This window comes from Rhinoraja longicauda, chromosome 14, assembly GCF_053455715.1.
Source record: "Rhinoraja longicauda isolate Sanriku21f chromosome 14, sRhiLon1.1, whole genome shotgun sequence".
In the NCBI taxonomy this organism is placed as follows: Eukaryota; Metazoa; Chordata; class Chondrichthyes; order Rajiformes; family Arhynchobatidae; genus Rhinoraja; species Rhinoraja longicauda.
The window spans coordinates 44636264-44658007 of NC_135966.1; the positions used below are offsets into that span (position 1 = coordinate 44636264).

At 47.1% G+C, this 21744-nt stretch overlaps 1 protein-coding gene and 1 pseudogene across 4 annotated transcripts in view; one reads left to right on the plus strand and one right to left on the minus strand.

The window, feature by feature from the left end:
- Positions 1–2848: 2848 nt before the first annotated feature.
- LOC144600241 (serine/threonine-protein kinase 32A-like) overlaps positions 2849–21744 on the minus strand; it is a 299488-nt gene continuing 280592 nt past the window's right edge. For 3 of the 4 annotated variants that reach the window (XM_078411793.1, XM_078411792.1, XM_078411794.1), the window contains one exon: positions 2849–6456. In XM_078411793.1, the coding sequence (XP_078267919.1) occupies positions 6294–6456 (163 nt within the window). In that variant the 3' untranslated portion in view covers positions 2849–6293. The remainder of the gene's footprint in view (positions 6457–21744) is intronic. The other variant, XM_078411795.1, reaches the window with a different exon arrangement.
- On the plus strand, positions 11719–12104 carry LOC144599971 (U6 snRNA-associated Sm-like protein LSm6 pseudogene; annotated as a pseudogene).

Genomic DNA, 21744 nt, shown 5'->3' on the forward strand with positions numbered 1-21744 from the left:
GGAAATAAGTTCAGTGGGACATGAACAGGCAGAAACAATGGGTCTGCCAGGACAGTTCTGTTTATGGGTTTTGGGTAGGAGGTAAAATCGAGCCGTGCGGGGCTGGGGAACTATAAGTTTGGAGGCATTGGAGGGTAGATCGCCGGAAATGGTGAGGTCCGTGATGGTGTTGATGATTAAGGTCTGTTGCTCGTCGGTGGGGTCATGGTCCAAGGATAAGTAGGAGGTGTCTGAGAGTTGTTGTCTGGCCTCGGTCCGGTAGAAGTCAGCCTGCCAGACTACCACAGCACCTTCCTTGTCAGTGGGTTTGATGACGAAGTCAGGGTTGTTGCGGAGTGAGTGGAGGGCTGCACGTTCAGGAGGGGAGAGGTTAGAGTTAGTCAGGGGAGTGGAGAATTTGAGGCAGTTAATGTCACGCCGGCAGTTGGATATGAAAAGTTCTAGTGAGGGTAGTTGGCCAACCCGGGGGGTCCAAGAGGAGGGGGTCCATTGGAGATGGGAGAAGGGGTCATCACTGGGGGGGGTGAGGATTCCTTCCCACGGAAAAAGGCTCGGAGGCGGAGGCGACGGAAGAAGAGCTCCACGTCATGGCGGACGCGGAACTCGTTGATGTGGGGGCGGAGGGGAACAAAGGTAAGGCCTCTGCTGAGGACAGACCGTTCGGTGTCTGAAAGGGGGAGGTCAGGGGGGATGGTGAACACCCGGCAATGGTGGGGGTTGGGTTGGATGAAAGCAGGGGGGCAGGCGGAGAGGATGTATGGTGGGGGGGTGGTGGGTTAGCAGGGCAGAGGAGGGCATGACTACCGATGTGGGGAGTAGTTAGGGTCGTCTGGCTAGAGGGGGAAGGGGGAGATCCAGTGGAAACCTTGCTGTGGTTACCAGTGGTGGGGGGTGGGCAGTAGGACCCAGCGGTGCTGTGGGACTCTGCCTGGTGGGGGCTGTGGGCCCAGCGCGGTGTCTGTGGGCCGGGTGGTTACCTGTAGTAGGGGGTGGGCAGTAGGACCCAGCAGTGCTGAGGGACTCTGCCTGGTGGGGTCTGTGGGCCCAGCGCGGTGACTGTGGGCCCAGCGCTGTGTCTGTGGGCCCAGCGCGGTGTCTGTGGGCCCAGCGCGGTGTCTGTGGGCCCAGCGCGGTGTCTGTGGGCCCAGCGCGGTGTCTGTGAGCCCAGTGCGGTGTCTGTGGGCCCAGCGCGGTGTCTGTGGGCCCAGCGCGGTGTCTGTGGGCCCAGCGCTGTGTCTGTGGGCCCAGCGCGGTGTCTGTGGGCCCAGCGCGGTGTGTGTGGGCCCAGTGCAGTGTCTGTGGGCCCAGCGCGGTGTCTGTGGGCCCAGCGCGGTGTCTGTGGGCCCAGCGCGGTGTCTGTGGGCCCAGCGCGGTGTCTGTGGGCCCAGCGCGGTGTCTGTGGGCCCAGCGCGGTGTCTGTGGGCCCAGCGCGGTGTCTGTGGGCCCAGCGCTGTGTCTGTGGGCCCAGCGCGGTGTCTGTGGGCCGGGTGGAGCTGCGACCTGTTGTTGGCCCCGAGGGCCGGGTACAGCGACGGCTGCGACCTGCTGCTGGGCGGTCGAAACGGTCGCTGGGGGAGGCCCGCGGGGAACTGGAGCCCGAGTAAGTGGCGGTCGGCCCGGTCAGCGGATGGCCGGGGAGGGCAGCGGCCTCAGGTAGGCCGAGGAGGTCAGCGGTGGTAGCCCCGGGGAGGCGGTGGAAGTCGGCGGCAGCGGCCCCGGGGAGGCGGTGGACGTGGGCAGCGGCAGCTTCGGTGGTCTGGGCCTGGGACCGGCTGGGGAGGCGGTGAGGTGCGGTGCTGATTCTCGTGGCAGCAATGGCGTCGCGGGACTCGGCCTCGTGGTGTGCGGGCAGGCGGCGCGGACTGAATTGAAGTAGGTCATTTGGCCCATTGAGACAATCAGGCAAGAGATTGTCCAGTACATTCTTCTGCAGATAAGGTGTGGTATTCCCACACCAGCTTCCTTCCAAACTCCAACCATCGAGGTTCTTCAGTCTGTGTTATCCTAATACTGCCACAGCAATGGAACACTGTGGACCACCTCTTGCACTACCCTGGACTTGTTTTCAAATTGTGTAACATAGAACTGCGTATTCTGGTTTAAATTGAAGATAGACACAAAATGCTGGAGTAACTCAGCGGGACGGGCAGCATCTCTGGAGAGAAGGAATGGGTGACATTTCGGGTCGAGACACTTCTTCAGTCTATCTTTGTTTACAAATTGTGTTTTGCAATCCTTTCGTATTTGTAACTAATGTGTAATTCATGAAAAGATGATGTTTATGTGTGTGTTCTGAGTCTCTGCGCGTGTGATGATACTGCAAGGAAGGTTTTCATTGTGCCTGCACCTTACCGTACTTGTCCATATGACGACACGATTGGACACATCAGCGGGCCTCTCCAATTCTTCCACGAGTTGGTTACGATTCCTGCAAATGTGGTCTCAGTCATTTCTGACCAGATGTAGACATGAGAGCCTGATCTTCTGAAACAATTAATTCCTCCTTTGGTTTCTCACAGTTGTGCTGGTGAAACCAGACTTGTGAATGACGATCATGTGAGAGAATGTCAAAGCAGTGAGGATGCGGACCTTTGCCAAGTGAGAAGGCACAAGGTGCAAATTACCGTCATAAACAGGGATGGAAGGCATGTGCTCTCTTCAAAATATGGAAATGGACGTCAAGATATCGATTCGCTAAAAACGTTTTATCTTGGAATAATGACAGGCTAGCAAGGTCTCATTGATTTTTTAAATTTTGGTGAAAAAAGTGCTACATTGTTCTAAAAAGCATATCATGAAATTAGACTTTAGTCTGTGTATACTTTTGAAAAACTTTATCACACTGGAAGAAAAGTTATAATATTGAGAAGAGGATGTTATAGGAGTAAATCAGGAACACAGCAAACCATTTTCTCTGCTGCCTTGACCAAAATCATGAACTGAATGCTCCTAGTGTGGGTAGACAGACACAAAATGCTGGAGTAACTCAGCGGGACAGGCAGCATCTCTGGAGAGAAGGAATGGGTGACATTTCGGGTCGAGACCCTCCTTCAGACACTTACTGTGGGGATTAGCATGGAGGGCAGTCAAACCCCCGATTGGTAGCGATCAATGGCTAAACACCTTCGCAGATGGAGGTACTGGCTTGGTTGATCTCATTCATTCTTTTACTGTTCTGGAAATAATTCACAGTTAGCTTCACTGACACAGTTACTCCGTGTCTGTGACAAGGAATCCCAATGTTTTAGGCCAGTGCTGGTTCATTAAGGTTTCATTTCTTTGCATGGGTTTTTTTAATAGAACTTTGGTGGGCTCTGGGGCCTGTTTCTGTGCCATATCTTCCTATGACTCTCTCACTTGTTAAAGGAACCTTGTTTTGCTTGGACTACCTTCTGGGAGCAGTGGGATGTTATTCATCTCTTACTGTATGTTTTAAATCCACAAAAGCGAGACTAAATACTTTCCTAACAACTCTCCAATTTTATTCCGAACTCTCTCTAAAGTATTAAATCCTGACAAAGCTGTGAAAGTACTGAGAACAAGCTGGAGCTTAGCTCAGTACCAATCATTTTTGAAATTGAAAAATTAGGCATGGGTCGGCTGAGATTAATTAAATCCCTGCAGGACTATCGAGGATGCAGGAGTATACTTAAGATGGAAATCAGTAGGGAAAACTGGGGCATGAGATAGCTTTGGCAGAGCAGATTAAGGATAATCTGAAGAGACATGTTAACTATATTAAGGATAAAATAGCAACTCGGGAGAAAATAGAGTCAAGCATCCCTCAAAGACCAAAGTGGATATCTGTGTGTGGAGCCACAACAGATGGGCAACTCCTTCAATGAATATTGCTCCTCTGTTTTAACATGGAGAAATATATGAAGACATTGGGCCTTGAGAGAGGTAATGGTGACGTCTTGGTGATTGTCCGCATTATGGTAGAGGAGGTTTCTGGATATCTTAAAATGTCTGAAGGTAGATAAGTCTCTGGGGCCTGATCAAGTATCTTCCCAGCTTCCAGGAACTGTTCCCACGGACAGTTTCTTCCCAGCTGTTATCAGGCAACCAAATCATTCCACCACAACTAGAGAGCAGTGCTGAACTACTATCTCCCTCTTTGGTAACCCTCGGACTATCCTTGATCGGACTTTGCTGGCTTTACCTTGCACTAAACATTATTCCCTTGTCATGTATCTATACTCTGTAAATGGCTCGATTGTCATTATGTACTGTTGTTCTGCTGACTGGATCGCACACAACAAAAGCTTTTCACTCTACCTCAGTACACGTGACAATAAACTAAACTGAACTGAAATATACCCAAGATCACAGTGGGAAGCTAGAGAAGAAACTGCGGGAGTGTTGGTTGAGATATCTGCATGGGTGAGGTGTGGGAAGACTGAAGGAAGGCTAATGTTTTGTCTTTATTTAAGAAGGGTTACAAAGAAAAACGTTGGAACTGCAAACCAGTAAGCCTGGCATCTGTGGTTGCTAAGTTGCTGGAGAGGATTCGGAGGGATAGGACCTACACATGTTTGGAAAGACAGGGGTTGATTGGGGATAGCATGACTTTGTGGGTGGGAGATCGTTTCTTACAAATGTAATTGTTTTTTGAATAAGTAATTACGAAGGTCGATGTGGGCATGGTAGTAGACACGGGCGACATGGATTTCAGCAAGGCCTTTGATAAGGTGCCACATGGCAGCTTACTCTGGAAGGTTAGGTCATATGTGATCCAGTGAGAGCTATCTAATTGGTTACATAATTAGCTTGATGGTAGAAAGCAGAGGATGATAATGGAAGGATATTCTTTTAGACTGGAGACCCATGACTACTGGTGGGGTATGGATTCAGTGCTGGGCCCATTGTTGTTTGTCATCTATATTAACAATTTGGATGAGAAGGTACAAGGCATGATTATTGCACTTGAAAATAACACAAAAACAAGTGGTATTATGTACAATGAAGGATACCATGGTGGCGCAGCGGTAGAATTGCTGCCTTACAGCACTCACAGAACCTTACAGGTTCAATCCCGACTGCAGGTGCTTGTCTGTACGGAGTTTGTACATCCTCCCCGTGACCTGCGTGGGTTTTCTCCGAGATCTTCCCACACTCCAAAGACGTACAGGTTTGTAGGTTAATTTGCTTGGTATAAATATAAAGATTGTCCATAGTGTTGGATAGAGTTAATGTGCGGGGATCGTTGGTCAGTGCGGACAAAGGTGGGCCAAAGGGCCTGTTTCCGCACTGCATCTCTAAACCAAAAAAAAACCTAATTCTAACAGGATCTCCATTAACAGGCAACGTGAGCTAAGTTTGAAGAGTTGCATTTTGGAAAGTCAAACCAGGGTAAGACTTTCATAGTGAAGGGTGGGGCCCTATAGGGGTAGTGTTATACAGCAGAGGGATCAGGAGTAGAAGTACATAGTTCCTTGTAGTTCCCTGCATCACAGGTAGATAGGGTGGTGAAGAGGCTTTTGACACACTGGCCTTCATCAGTCAGAAAATTGAGTATAGAAGTTGGGACGTTATGTTACAGTTGCACTTGGAGTACAGTATTCTATTTTGGTCACCTAACTTCAGGAAAGATGCAGAAAAGACATGAGGATGCTGCCAGGACTCGAGGGGCACAGTTATAAGGCGAGATTGGGCAGGCTTGGACTTCATTCCTTGAAGCATAAGAGATTGAGGGATGATCTTGCAGAATCAAGAACCATCGGCCACAAGGTGAGAGGGGAAGGATTTAAATGGAACAGCTTTGTGGGGCAGCTTTTTCCACACAGAGGTTGGTACATATATGGAACAGGCTACCAAAGAAAGAGGTTGAGGTACAATAACAACATTCAAAAGGCATTTGGACAGTATAGATAGGAAATGTTCACAGAGATATGGGTCAAACACTGGCAACTGGTGGGCATCTTGGTTGGCACGGACAAGTTTCCAAAGGTGTGATTTCCATGCCCTCTGGTTCTGTGACTCATTGCCCTGAGTTATTGTTGCATGCTAAGTGATCACAGAGGATAATTTTGCCACCCATTTTCTTCAGATGCTGGAGAGTGGAACATAATGCGGTACTTCTTGCTGTTTGCTACCTCCCTTACCCAGTGACCATGGGCCTAATTGACTCTCTTGCCTGCATTCAGAATACATCTGGGATCGAACCTGGGACCATCAAGACCATTGCTTGGTGCTGCATTGCACGGTACATTCATGCCATGATTCCAGCTAAGATAATGTCTGTTTAAGTACATGTAAAAGTAAGAGTACTATGAAAAGATGTGCTGTTTTATCTACTTTGGATGATCCCAGGGGTGACTCCCTCCCAGAGCTGACGTACATGGCTGTGTACAAGTTGATGTTATCACGTTGTTGTTTATCCCATCATCCTGTTCTTTCTGATGCTCTTCTCTGTCGATGCATTTGGCCTGTGATTGATCAGGATTTTGCTTGAGTCTGAAAAAAATGAACAGAAATGTAAAGTGTTGTTGATGGTTCAGGAAAAGATTCAGCCTGGTTGCATCACCTGTGAGATATAAAGCAAGTCACTATAGTACAGAACAATACAACCCTTCCTTTATCCACATTGATAACTGCAACTTTCCCAACCATTAAAGATGTTGCCAACAATAAGCAAATCCAATGTATGGAAACTCAACAAACTAATCAAGAGCAATTGATCTTTGAAATGACCTCAGGCATCCTACTAAAATGGTTCTGGTACTGGAGAGGGTGGAGAACTACAAGTTCTTGGATGTGCATGCCTCTGAAGAGATGTCCTGGGCCCAGCACATTGATGCACTCATAAGGAACATCTATCAACGCCTCCACTACCTTAGAAGATGGAGGAGGTTCCGTATGTTGACAAATAGTCTCTTGAACTTTGACAGATGTACGGTAGAGAACATATTGATTGATTGCATCATGGCCTGGTTCAGCAACTGGAATGCCCAGGAACAAAAGAGATATCAAAAAGTGGTGGACACTGCCCGGTCCATCACAGGTACTGACCTCCCAACCATAGGAGGGATCCATAGGAGGCACTGCCTCAAAAAGGCAGCCAGCATCATCAAAGGCCCACACCATCCTGGCCACACTCTCATTTCACTTTAGTTTAGTGTAGTTAAGAGATACAGTGCAGAAACAGGCCCGTCGGCCCATTGAGTCCGCACCGACCAGCGATCCCCGCACATTAGCACTATCCTACACACACTAGGGACAATTTACAATTATACCAATCCAATTAACCTACATACCTGTACGTCCTTGGAGTGTGGGAGGAAACCGAAGATCTCGGAGAAAACCCATGCGGTCACGGGGAGAACGTACAAACTCCGTACAGACAGCACCCGTAGTCAGGATCGAACCCGGTTCTCTGTCGCTGTAAGCACTGTAAGGCAGCAACTCTACCACTGCACCACCATGCTGCCCTGAACTTCTGTCATTGAGAAGAAGGTACAGGAGTCTGGAAATCACAACTTCCAGGTTCAGGAACAGCATCTTCCCAACAACCCACAGGCTCTTGAACACCATAAATGGCAACTAAATTATCAACTACAAACTCTCTTAGTTACACTTGGGACTTTGAGCTTTTTTTGGACTAGTATTGGGGTTTTTCTGCATTTATTGATTATTTTTGTTTATTATGTTATCTATGAGTATTATGTAAGCAGATCTGCGATGTGGCTACAAGTAAGAATTTCATTGTTCTGCTTTTGGTATATTTGACAATTATACACTCTTGACTCTTGAGCAGTGCGTAACTACACACGACATGTTAGTAATGAAGGAAAATTCCCTTCACTGTACGTATATTCATGAATTAGTGTAAAATGGGTGTTTGATGGCCAGTGTGGACTAAATGGACTGGAGGTCCAGTTTCCATGCCCTATCTGCCTCTCCACAACATGCAATGAGAATGAGAGTTCTAAGAGTTTAGTTTAGAGTTTGGAGACACAGCGTGGAAACAGGCCCATTCTATGTTATTGCACTCCCGATATATTAGGGGCAATTTTAGAGAGGCCAATTAACCCACAAACCTGCAATGTCTTTGGGATGTGGGAGGAAACCAAAACACGCAGAGAAAATCCACGTGGTCACAAGGAGATTGAACAAACTCCACACAGACTGCACCCAAGCTCATGATCAGACCCAGGTCTCTGGCACTGTGAGGCAGCAGCTCTACCAGCTGTGCTACGGCTATCAAAGATCTAGTGCAGCCTAGATGGGCTGAAATGTCCTGTCAGTTACATTGGACATGTACATGGATAGGAAAGGTTTACAGGAGGAGGGGACATATGGGACTAGCTCGATGGGACACCTTGGTTGGCATGGACAAGTTGGGCTGAGGGGCCTGTTTCTGTGCTGTATGACTCTGTGACTCTGCTGCAACATCTGTGAAGACCAGGCACGATGAGATTACTGTCATCAGGCAATCTTTTTTGTCTCTGTATCTCTCCAAATGACCACATCGCACCTGTTCTCTGACTCCCAATTTACTGCTCAGAGGTCACCCTGGCACACAACAGATTCAGGGACACTTTCTTCCCAGCTATTATCAGGCAATTGAATCATCATACCACACCCTGAGAGCAGTGCTGAACTGCTATCTACCTCACTGGTAACCCTTGGACTATCCTTGATCGGACTTTACTGGCTTTACCTTGCATGAAAAGTTATTCCCTCATCACGTATCTATACACTGCAGATGGATCGATTGTAATCATGTATTGTCTTTCTGCTGACTGGTTAGCACGCAACAAAAGCTTTTCATTGTACCCCGGTACACGTGACAATAAACTACACTGAACTTGGCACTGTACTCAGGGAGAGGTGTGGTCATGCAATTTCCATTGACATCCAGTTGCTTTCCACTGAGATTTAGCAGCTTTTCTGCGTTCTCGTGAGGGAGGGGACCTTGGATGGGGCGTGTGCCCATGAAGACTCTCCTCAATAACCTAGACCTATCATCTACACAAAATGATACCACTCAAGGTCACCAATATTTGAGAGTTCGGGTCAGGATGCTGCCAGGACTCGAGGGACTGAGTCAGGATAGTATCAGGCCTTGATAGGTCGAGCCAGGATATTACCACGATTATGTTAGGACTTTTCTTCCTTTGAGCACAGGAGGCTGAGGGGTGATCTTATAGAGGTAAACAAAATCATGACAGGCATAGATAAGGTGAATGGTCAGTCTTTATCCCAGGATAGCGAAGAACAGAACTAGAGAGCAAAGGTTTCAGTTTAGAGATACAGCGCAGAAACAGGCCCTTTTGGCCCACCGGGTTCGCGCCGACCAGCGATCCCCGCACAAGGAAGGGTACTTAGGGACTGTGCTGAACAGTTGGCTGAGTTATTCACCAGGATCTTTAACCTGTCACTATCTCTGGCTACGGTCCCCAAGTGCCTGAAGTTGGCTACCATCGTGCCGGTGCCAAAAAATGCAAAGATCACCAACCTGAACGACTACCGTCCGGTTGCCCTAACTCCGATAGTCATGAAGTGCTTTGAAAGGATGGTCCTCTCACACATCAATTCCAGCATCCCTGCCTCACTGGACCCACATCAATTTGCATACAGAGCAGATAGATCCACAGAGGATGCCATCTCTCTGGCTCTTCACACTGTCCTGACTCACCTGGAGAGACAGGGAACGTACGTGAGGATGCTATTCATTGATTATAGCTCTGCCTTCAACACGGTCATCCCCACCAAGCTCAACACCAAACTCCACCAGCTAGGCCTCAGCTCGTCGCTATGCGACTGGATCCTGTCTTCCTGCTGGAGCGACCGCAGGCAGTGAGAATGGGCCCACACCTGTCCTCCACTATCACCCTGAGTACCGGCACACCACAGGGCTGTGTTCTGAGTCCCATGCTCTACTCCCTATTCTCACACGACTGTGTGCCTGCATTCGACACCAACACCATTGTCAAGTTTGCAGACGACACAACGGTGATCGGGCTGATCACCAACGGTGATGATACAAACTACAGAGCGGAGGTGCAGAACCTGGCAGACTTGTGCTCTGATAACAACCTGTCCCTAAATACCACCAAGACCAAGGAGCTGATCATCAACTTCCGTAGGTCACTCAACGGGGAATACGCACCGATATTTACATACGGGGATAGTGTGGAGAGAGTGTCCAGCTTCAAGTTCCTGGGCACTCACATTTCGGAGGACCTAACATGGTCAAATAACACTGCTGCGCTGGTCAAGAAGGCACAGCAACAACTGTTCTACCTAAGAACACTGAAAAAGTCTGGTCTACCGCAACAACTGCTGACGACCTTCTACCGCTGTACCATAGAGAGCATCCTAACACATGGCATCCCTGTGTGGTATCTCAGCTGCATGGAGGCAGAGAGGAAAGCTCTTCAGCAGGTAGTCCATAGAGCTCAGAGGACCATCGGAACACAGCTACCAGGCTTGGAGGGCATCTACAACACACGATGCCTCAAAAAAGCCACCAGCATCCACAAAGACTCTTCACACCCCTGCAACAGTCTGTTTGAACTTCTACCATCGGGCAGACGATACAAGGCCTTCTACGCCCGCACCTCCAGACTCAGGAACAGCTTCATCCCCAGGGCCACAGCTGCTATGAACCGGTCCTGCTGAGCCGGATGGTCACATCGCACAGTGATCCGGCACAGATCTACTTGCACTTTATTCTGTTTTAAAACTGTTCTCATTTGTTTCATTGGGTTGTTTAAATTAATACTGACTAGCTAATTTATTTATTGCATCGTATGGGAGGCGCATTCCCAATCTCGTTGTACCCCTGTACAATGACAGTAAAGATATATTGTATTGTAGGGACAATTTTTACATTTACCAAACCAATTAACCTACAAACCTTTTGGAATGTGGGAAGAAACCGAAGATCTCGGAGAAAACCCACACAGGTCACGGGGAGAACGTACAAACTCCGTACAGACAGCACCCATAGTCGGGATCGAACCCGGGTCTCCAGAGCCGCATTCACTGTAAGGCAGCAACTCTACCGCTGCGCCACCGTTGCCGTTTAACAATTTAAAAGACCTAAGGGTCGATTTCTTCACATGGAATGAGCTGCCAGGGGAAGCTGTAGTTAAAGGTACAATGGTGATAGTTCAAAAAAAGTTTGGACTGGTGCAGAGAAAGGAAATATTTAGAGGGATGTGGTCCAAACACAGGCAAATATGACTAGGACAACAGTAAAACCTGTTGGGCTAAAGGGGCTCTTTCTGTGCTGTGAGTCTATGATACCCAGTCAACATGCAGATGGATGTGGATCATTTCTTCTCAGTGAAGACTGTTTCTGGGAGTTCACACTGCCAGCCGGACATTTCCAGTAGCTGGCACTCCCTAGTTGTCCGTCCCTTCCTCGCCCGGCCCCTCACACCATGAGACTCTAAATAAATGCAGCATTGAAGCACAGGGCGACGAGAGAGCAGGCGAGGAGGTCAAATTGCCATGGATCTCGGAAGATGCAATCCTGCTGGGTGCAGCGGTGTTGCAGAACAAGCTACGCAGATGCAGAGACCTCATTGCCTCTGCTGCATTCTGCATAACTTTAGCAGTATAAGAAAGTGCCGCAGTAGATTGTTTGGAGCCTGAATAGGGTTGCCAAACTTCCTCACTCCCAAATACGCGACAAGGTGACATCACCGCCCCCCCGCGCCCCACGTGACTTCGCCCAGCCAGCGGCCACGTGCTCCCGCTCCACCAATGGCGGCCGCCCAGGCCGGGAGGCGGGTTGCTATGCAACCTCGGCCGCCATCAGTGGACCGTGCACAGGCTGAAGGACGCAAAGTGAGCCCGCGAAAGCAAACGCCCAGCGATTTTCTAAAACAAATCATAGGGAGGTCAGTGGTAGTTAAACTGAACTCGGGAGTGGATTACCGAGGTGTTTTAGCTTGTTTGGATGGATATATGAACACAGCACTGGAACAGACAGAAGAATATGTAAACGGTCAGCGTAAGAACAAATATGGAGATGCATTTATTTGAGGCAACAACGTGTTGTACATCAGCACACAGAAGAGAAGACTATAGATGATGTTCTAGACTGAAGATTGATTTTTGGTTTGAAAGGCATAATTTTTTTAATGTAACAAAACTTTTTTTTAACTCTTTTGAAAGTTTAGTTTTCTACACGGTATAACTAACTGGTGGTTTCTCGATAAAGAATGATTTAATCCATATCTTTGGTTTACCAGATAATGGCTGTGATGTATGTGTTAAACGTGATGTCTTATTCTGACTGGTACTGGTCTATTTTGGAAGTATTGTATACAATTAAAGGAACATTCAGCAGAAACCGTATTTCACTCGTCTGGCCGGGTGGCAGCGTTGGGCTGCGTTGATATTGCTTTACCGTTTAATTAAAATGGCTTTCTTGTGGTTTATTTAGATTTACACCCGCTCTGTTGAGCAGATGCACTTGTTCACCTGAGCTGGCTTGTTAGTATCTAATGCTACCCTGTGCACTTTCTCTCCTATTTAGCTTGATGTAAGGTCGATTGAGTCAGCTGTTTTGTATGCGTGGTATCTGAGCTGAGGCTGGAGAGAGAGAGAGAGATAAAAAGCATGCAGTGGATACAGAAGAGCCGAGCTTCAGGAATCAGGACCGAAGTAGAGCGAGATTTTGCAGGGAGATAAGAGAACCTTGTTAGCCTTTCAGTGGGAGGAAGCGACGAGGGACTTGTGAGGAATCTTGCAGGAGGTGAGATGGACATCAAACGGCGGCAGATCTGATGAGCCGGTCAGAGCTGCTACCTGCTGTGACAAATCGCCAGGTGTTGGCTCCTGCGGGGGAGGGCTGGCACTCGGGAGATTTAATGAGCGTCGGTGCACGGGGAATTTGTGAGTGCTCCGCCTCCAAGCCTCCGACAGAACAGGGGCGGTGGGGGAGAGGTGGGCGGTTGAGAGACGCCAAAGAGATTTAATAATTAAAAAGTGGAAATTAAAAACACTCCTACGGGAGAGGAGGGAGAGGGAGGGGGGAAACTAACCCGGAGAATGCAAACCCACAAGCGCCTGACGGTCCAACCCTGAGCACTGCTGGTAGCACTCAAATACGGGACAAGGGCTGTCCTGTACGGGGCAACCAATTCAGCCCAAAATACGGGATGTCCCGGCTAATAGGGGACAGTTGGCAACCCTAAGCCTGAGTGCCGTGAGGATGAGGAGGCAGAAGAACAGGAGCAGAAGGAAAGTGATGGTCACCAGGTAGATCTCCTTACTCAGATCCACATGTCACAGGCATGGATGCGGTGTATAGGGGACTCTCTCATAGGTGGCTGATTTTCAAAAAGATCCCACAGTAAGGATGTAGAGGCCTTGGAGAGGGTGAAGAAGAGGTTTACTAAGATGCCGCCAGTGTTAGAGGATATGAATTATAAGGAAGCATTGTACAAATTTGTATCTTTTCCTCAGGAGCTTCCAAGGCCGAGGGGAGACCTGATAGAAATATATAAAATTATGAGAGGCATAGATTGGGTAGACCGCCAGAACCTCTTTTCCCATGGTGGAAATGTTAAATACTTGAGGGCACAAGCTTAAGGTGAGTGGGGGAAAGTTTAAAGAAGGTTTGCGAAGCATGTTTCTTTGACACAGAGAGTGATGGGTGGCGAGAACACGATCCCGTGAGAGATGGTGGAAGCAGATATGATACCGAAGATAGACTCTCAGCGGAACAGGCAACATCTCTGGAGACAAGAAATGGGTGACGTTTTGGGTTGAGACCCTCTTCAGACTGGGTCTGACCCGAAATGTCACCCGTACCTTCTCTCCAGAGATGCTGCCTGTCCTGCTGAGTTACTCCAGCATTTTGCATCTATCTTTGGTTTAAACCAGCATCTGCAGTTCCTTCCTACCAATGTTTAAGAGGCATTTATGAACAGGGAGGGAATGGAGGGATGTAGACCGTATGCAGAATGATGGGATTAATTAAATTTGGCCTAATGTTCAGCACATGCAATGTTGGGTGAAGCTCCAGTCTTGTATGTTCAAAATATAAATGACCAAATGAAACTCATTCGCTTTTTCCACACTGCATTTCTTAACATCAATGTGTAGCGCCAAGACAGGAGAGGATGAATAGGCAGTATATCCCCTCACATCCTGCTCTATGGCACACTAACACTGAATACAACACTTGAAGAGTGAATCCCTGCTCCAATACCTCTGCTATCACTTCTGTCTATCTCCTATTAGTGGTACTGACTCAAGCGTGAAACGCGATGTGTAGGTCACCATGACAGACTGTGTAATCATGAGATTTCTTCCTCCGTTGTTTCATTGTGGGAATTCTCAGGAGAATCCTGGTAGAGATAACCGAGGCCACATTCTGCCCCAGTCCTCTTATGGATGGCATAACGGTGCAGTTGGTGGGGCTGCTACCTTGGCCCAACTTGCCCACGCCGGCCAACAAATCCCAGCTACACTAGTCCCACCTGCCTGCGTTTGGCCCACATCCCTCAAACCTGTCCTATCCATGTACTCGTCTTACCGTTTCTTAAACATTACGATAGTCCCAGCCTCAACTACCTCCTCCGGCAGTTTGTTCCATACGCCCATCATCCTTTGTGTGGAAAAAGTTACCCTCGGATTCCTATTAAATCTTTTCCCCTTCACCTTAAACCTGTGTCCTCTGGTCCTCGATTCACCTACATTGGGCAAGAGACTCTGCATCTACCCGATCTATTCCTCCCATGATTTTGTGCACCTCAATTAGATCAGTGACCTGGGTTCCATGCTGATCGTGGCTATTGTCTTTGTGAAGTTTGCACATTCTCCCTGTGACCACGTCGGGTTTCCTTGCACATCCCAAATATCGAGCTGGTTGGTAGATTAATTTGCCGCTGTAAATTGCTCCCTGCATTTAGGTGAGTGGTAGAAAGTGGGAGGAGTGGATGAAAATGCACGCAGAATAAAATTGGTTAAGGGAAGTATTAGTGTAAAGATAGGGCTTGTTGATCGGTGTGTACAGTGGGTAAGTGCACAGTGGATTCGTTCCCTGGCATATCTCTCTGTAGAAGCAACTTTCAAATGACATTTGGACAGGGTTACAAGGGACAGGGGCCAAATACAGGCAATGGGACTAGTTCAGAATGCAGATTTGGTCAACAAGGACTGATGTCTGAGAAGGGTAGTTGGAATCTTAGTCTTCATTATCGTTCAGTCTAATCGTGAATCTGTATCTTAACTTCATTTTGTTCACTTCTTTCACACCATTAGCTGTGAATCTCAACTTTCCAAATTTGGTTAGTGTTGGCCCTCTGCAGCCACATGGGAATTGTTGACATTGGTCCACCTATGCACAATCAAACATAGGGTTTCAAGTGCCGAAAGCAGAGGATGGTGGAAACACTCAGCGTGTCAGGGAGAATCGGGTAACCTTTCAGCTCTGGGACCCTTCATCGGAAGCCGGAAAGAGAGAAAACGCATTCAAGTAGAGAAGACGGGCGTGGGTTCCAGACCTGAAACATTCATCCACAGACGCTGCCTGATCTGCTGAATGTTTTCTGCATTTTCTGTTTTTATTTCTGATTTTTAGCATCTACAGTGTTTGGGTTCTCAGTGTGCCTCCCGTGCCAACCATTCACATTTATGGTTCTGGCACCTATATATATATATATATATATATATATATGCAATGCACTGAGGCAAGCCAAGCTCATTCATCTTGGAGATGGAGTGCTTACTGTCTGAGGTCTTACACAATAAGCTTCACAAAGGAGACATGGATCCTGTTCAGAAAAATAACAATTGGCCTTGGCATCATATTTGGCACATTCATTATGAGCCAAAGGGCCTGTTCCTATGCTGTACCGTTCTATGTTTCTGTGCTGTACTGTTCTATGTTCTCCCTGAGGTCTTGCTACTTGGTTTAGCTCATCTTACTTTTATATGGGTAGAGTATCAGTGAATACTTTGTATAATTCAGGTATCAACAACTTTAGGTATAGATTTCATCAACCTCTCTATCAACTTTCCCCCAGCTCTCAAATTCAACTGGACCATTTCTGACACTTCTCGCACTTTCTGCATCTCTCTGCCCCGACTTAAGGAGACAAACTATCCTCTGACATTCACTATAAACCCAGACTTCCACAGCTACCTAGACTACACCTCTTCCCATTCTCTTTCTTGCAAGGAAAACTTCTCTCAGTTTCTCCATCTCCACTGTATCTTCTCCCAAGACGAAGCCTTGCATTCTGGCACATCTGAAATGTCATCCTTTCCCAGAAAACATTGATTCCTTTTTACTGTGGTTAATGGAGCCCTCTCGTGTTTCTTCTGTTTCCTGCACTTTGCTCTCAAGCATCTCTCTCCCAATAGAACAGAGATAGTTTCCTTTGTCCTCATCTTTCACTCTACTGAACTCTGCATCCAGCACATCATGCTTCATTTACACGCTGTGCAATAGGATTCCATCACTTGCTATGTCTTCCTTTTAATTTAGTTTAGAGATACAGCGTGGAAACAAGCCCTTCAGCACACCGAAGAAAGACACAAAAAGCTGGAGTAACTCAGCGGGACAGGCAGCATCTCTGGAGAGAAGGAATAGGTGATGTTTTGGGTCTAGACCCTTCTTCAGACCACTGAGTCTGTGCCGACCAACGATCCCCGCACATTAACACTATCCTACACACACTAGAGACAATTATATATATTTTTACCAATCCAAATAACCCACAAGGCTGTACGTCTTTGGAGTGTGGGAGGAAGCCAAAGATCTCAGAAAAAACCCACGTAGGTCATGGGGAGAACGTACAAACTCCATACAGACAGCACCTGTAGTCAGGATCGAACCCGGGTCTCTGGCGCTGTAAGGCAGCAACTCTACCAACTCAACTCTAACTCACTTGTTCATACACCACCACCTCCACCACCATTTAAGGAACTAAACAGTCTTTCCAGATGAGCAGAGATTCTTGTGCACCTCCTGCAGATGAAGCTCCTTACAAACTGTGGTAGGGAACTGGAGCAGCAGCTGGACGACCAGCAGACTGAGGAGGTCATGGACAGGCATTACAGTGAGCTGGTCACATCTAGGGTAAAGGCAGAAAGCAGATGAGCAAAGATAATAAATCTATTATCTTTGGAGATGAGTGACCACAAGAAAAGGGAGCAGACACAGAGAGCTAGTGCCCCTTGTGGCCACTTCCCTCAACCACAGGTAAGCCCCTTGGATACTGTTGGAGAGGATGACAGGTCAAGGGAGCGTAGCAGCACAAACAACAGAGGTAGCAAAAGCAACGAGGTCCTGTGGAGTAAGTATAGGGAGTTTAGTTTAGGTTAGTTTAGAGATACAGCGTGGAAACAGGCCTGACCGACTTGCGATCCCCCACATCCACTCTATCCTACACCAGAGACAATTTTTACATTTATACCAAGCCAATTAACCTACAAACCTGTACGTCTTTGGAGTGTGGGAGGAAACTGAAGTTCTTGGTGAAAACCCACACAGGTCTCGGGGAGAACGTACAAACTCCGTACAGACAAGCACCCGTAGCCAGGTTCAAAGCTGGGTCTCTGGCGCTGTGAGCACTGTAAAACAGCAACTCTACCACTGTGCCACCGTGCCGAGTTAGGCAAAAAGTTAAAATGCAGGTCCTCGAGGGTGGCAATCTCTGTAATGCTCCCAGTGCCAGGAGCCATGTAGCTAGGGTAAGAACTGAAAGATAGGACAGGTACATATGTGGCTGTAGAGTTAGTGCAGGGGGCAGGGATTCTGATTTTTGGACCATTGGGATCTCTTCTGGTGCAGAAGCAACCTGCACAAGAGGGATGGGTTGCACCTGAACTGGAGGTGATCCAATATCGTGGCAGGCAGGTTCGCTAGTGCCACTCGGGATGAATTGAACTGCATTGGCAGCGTGACAGAATCCAAAGCAGGAGTGAGGCATCTCAGAGGCTGGAAGTAGATGAAAACAAGGCCCATAGGCAGGAACATAGCAGGGAGCAAAAAGGACTGTTGGATTAACTTGCATCTATTTCAATGTGCGAAGCATGACGGGTAAGGCAGACGAGCCCAGGATGTGGATAGATACGTGCGACTGGGACGGTATAGCCTTTAAGAAAACCTAGTGAAGGAAGGGACAAGACTGGCAGCTTAATGTTCCAGGGTACTGCAGGCGAGATTGAGGTGGGGGTTAAAGAGGAAGGAGAGTTACTTTACTGATTAAGGAGAATGTCATGGCAATGGTCCATGATGACATTACTGATGGTTTGTCCAGTGAAGCTTATAGGTAGAGCTGAGAAATAAAAGGGGATGATCACCTTGCTGGAGTAATCTATAGGTCCACAAATAGTCAACGGGAATTAGAAGAACAAATATTCTGGGAGATTGCAGGCAGCTGTCCCACCCAGAGAGTAGTGAATCTGTGGAATTCTCTGCCACAGAAGGTAGCGGAGGCCAATTCACTGGTTGTTTTCAAGAGGGAGTTAGATTTAGCTCTTAGGGCTAACGGAATCTAGGGATATGGGGAAAAAGCAGGAACCGGGTACTGATTTTGGATTATCAGCAATGGTCATACTGAATGGCGGTGCTGGCTCGAAGGGCCGAATGGCCTATTCCTGCACCTATTTTTCTATGTTTCTATGTCCTGATGGAGATGTATGAATCATCATTGGACACATGTGAGGTGCCGGATGACTGTAGGGGGGATATTGTTGTGCCTCTATTTAAGAAGGGTTGCATGGAATAGCCTGGAGGCTCTAGACCAGTGAGCCGAACTTCTGTGGTACGTAAGTAATTATTAGAACTTGATTGGGAATCTGATCCTTCCACTGCACTGGTATGTACACTGGCTGCAGCAGCAATCCATCAATATTGTTAACAACACATTGGGCAGTTACGCTGCTTGTCATGTTGCACAGACCCAACTACAATACCCAACTGCCTCCAAATCAGCGTGCTTCCAATGAAAGGAACTGAAGCCTGTGTGACCATCTCCTGTATTTGCATACATCAACGCTGACAATGAGATGAAGCACAGAATGAAAAGAATCAACGAGATTACACATGCAAAATTATTGGCCTAACGCACTCTGAAATAATTCTTCAAGACTAAAAGGTTTAATTTTTATTACATTAAAATAATTGAATGGGAGGTTTTTCCTGTGCATAAACGGCAAATATTGTTGCCTAGATATTCATTTCTAGTTAGGAATGAATTTTGCTGGCAGCAGTACCTTGTAATGATACAATTATCGCATGCATTAGGCACAATGAGCTGGCAATTCATTTCTAGGCATTTTGAACATGAACTCAATGGCAGCAATCTGACAAAAATCTTAAGAGGGTGAGATTGGCACCAAAGAGAAAATGATGTGTAAAATTATTTTGTGAATCCTTTTTCCCCCTTAGGTTGCTATTTCAAGTATATTGCATCACACTGCTTCCATGAGCCAGCACAATGTTTAAATACAACATTTCAAGTGAAAATACTCCTCAATGTGTTCAGTAGTGGGTATCCAGAATTATAATCAGTGCGTTTACTAATCGCAAAATTTAAACATTTCGTTTAGCTTAGTTTAGTTTAGAGATACAGCGCAGAAACAGGCCCTTCGGCCCACCGAGTCCACATCGACCAGCGATCCCCGCACATTAACCGTATCCTACACTAGGGACAATTTCTACATTTATACCAAGCCAATTAACCTACAAACCTGTACGTCTTTGGACAGTGGGTAGAAGGCGAAGTTCTCGGAGAAAACCCACGCAGGTCACGGGGGAACGTAAAATTCCATACAGACAGCCCACTTAGCCAGGATCGAACCCGGGTCTCTGGCGCTGTAAGCGCTGTAAGGCAGAAACTCTACTGCCGCCCACAGAATTAAAGGAATTAGTCCCTCTGTGAGAAAACAGATTTTAGGCTGCAGTTATTTCAGTTGTTTGGGGGATGGCCTTATTCTGAAATCTTCTTTCCTCTCCCTCCATGGAATAGCTTTCTGATCAGCAACGCCATGCCACTATAGAAGGCATTGTCATTCAAGATCAACTTGAAAGAGCAAGTTCACAATAGCGTAGTGGAAAAGCTAAGTTAATACTCACCATTGGGCCAGTGTTGAGATACTGCTGCTGGCAGCATGTTCTGGACAAATACTTTCAAATGACATTCAGGTTGAAAGGTTTCAAACTACTGAATTGAATCATCAGAGGGGGAAAGATTAACATAGACGTGTGGGGTAAGTTTTTGTTTCACACAGAGTGTGTTGGGTAGCAGGAATGGACTGCCAGGGCAGTGGTGTTTAAACGGCTTTTAGATGGGCACATGGATAAGCAGGGAATGGAGGGATACAGATCACATGCAAGCAGAAAGAATTAGCTTAAGCACGCTTCATGTTCAGCAGACATCGTGGGCCAAAAGGCCTGTTCCTGTACTGTACTGTTCACCGTTGCTGTAATATGCCCCTACTTCACTGGATGTTTTCAAGAGAGAGTTAGATTTAGCTCTTCGGGTTAAAGGAATCAAGGGATATGGGGGAAAAGCAGAAACGGGATACTGATTTTGGATGATCAGCCATGATCATATTGAATGGCGGTGCTGACTCAAAGGGCCGAATGGCCTACTCCTGCACCCATTTCCTATGTTTCTATGTTTACTGTATAGGTGGCAGCAAAAACAAGGACCAAGTGATAGTCGCTAGTGAGTGGGAATGGGTTCCAGGGATAGAAGAGGTGGAGTGAAGCTGCTGGGAACACTCTGCTGCAAGCTACAATTGACCCAAGATTGGTTATGTGGTGGACAGTGAAGAAGGTTGTCTTCAGCAGGGGTTACTGAAAGGTCTAGATCAACTGGGAAAGAAGGATAAGGAATGGCAGTCCTGAACTAACATCTACCTCTAGTGACCCTTGGACTATCTTTAATTGGACTTTACTGGCTTTATCTTGCACTAAACGTTATTCCCTTATCATGTGTTGGAAGGAACTGCAGATGCTGGTTTATACCGAAGATAGACACAAAATGCTGAGACACAAAACCCCGCTGAGTCACTCCATCATTTTGTGTCTATATTCCCTTATCATGTATCTGTACACTGTGAATGGTTCGATTGTAATCATGTATTGTCTTTCTGCTGACTGGTTAGCACGCAATAAAAGCTTTCCACTGTAGCTCGGTACACGTGACAACAAACTAAATTGAACTGCGATGGACTTTAATTGAGAAAAGTCCAAAATTAAACCAGAACAGGACATATACAATAAAAAGCAGGGGCCTGGGGAGTGTTAGAGAACAAGGATACCTCGATGGTACAAATACATAATTCCATGAAAGTGGTGATACAGATAGGAAGAGTGGTGAAGAAGCCATATGCCACATTTCATCAGATGAGGCATTGAGTATAGACATCTCGTTAAAGCTGTACAAGACATTGCTGAGACTGCAACTGGGATATTATGTCCAGTTCTGGTCGCCAAACAGTAAGAAGGATGCAGAAAAGACATAAGGATTTTGCCAGAAAGCACAAGAGTCTTGATGAGTGAGACAAATGATTCACCATCATTCGGAAAACAGTATTTTTGAGTGCAGCAAAACAGTCAACAGAAAGCCGGAGTTTTTATAAACTAAAACAAAATCCACCTTACTGCCACCCAGCCAATATGTTAAAACTTAATTTTGAAGAATTGATCACATTGTAGGGACATAGGGATTGGTTGGAAGGGTTCGAACCCTCGGATTGGCTAGCGAGGTCACGAGGTGGGTTAGCGCGGTAGATTCGTCAGTCTAGCGTTGGAAC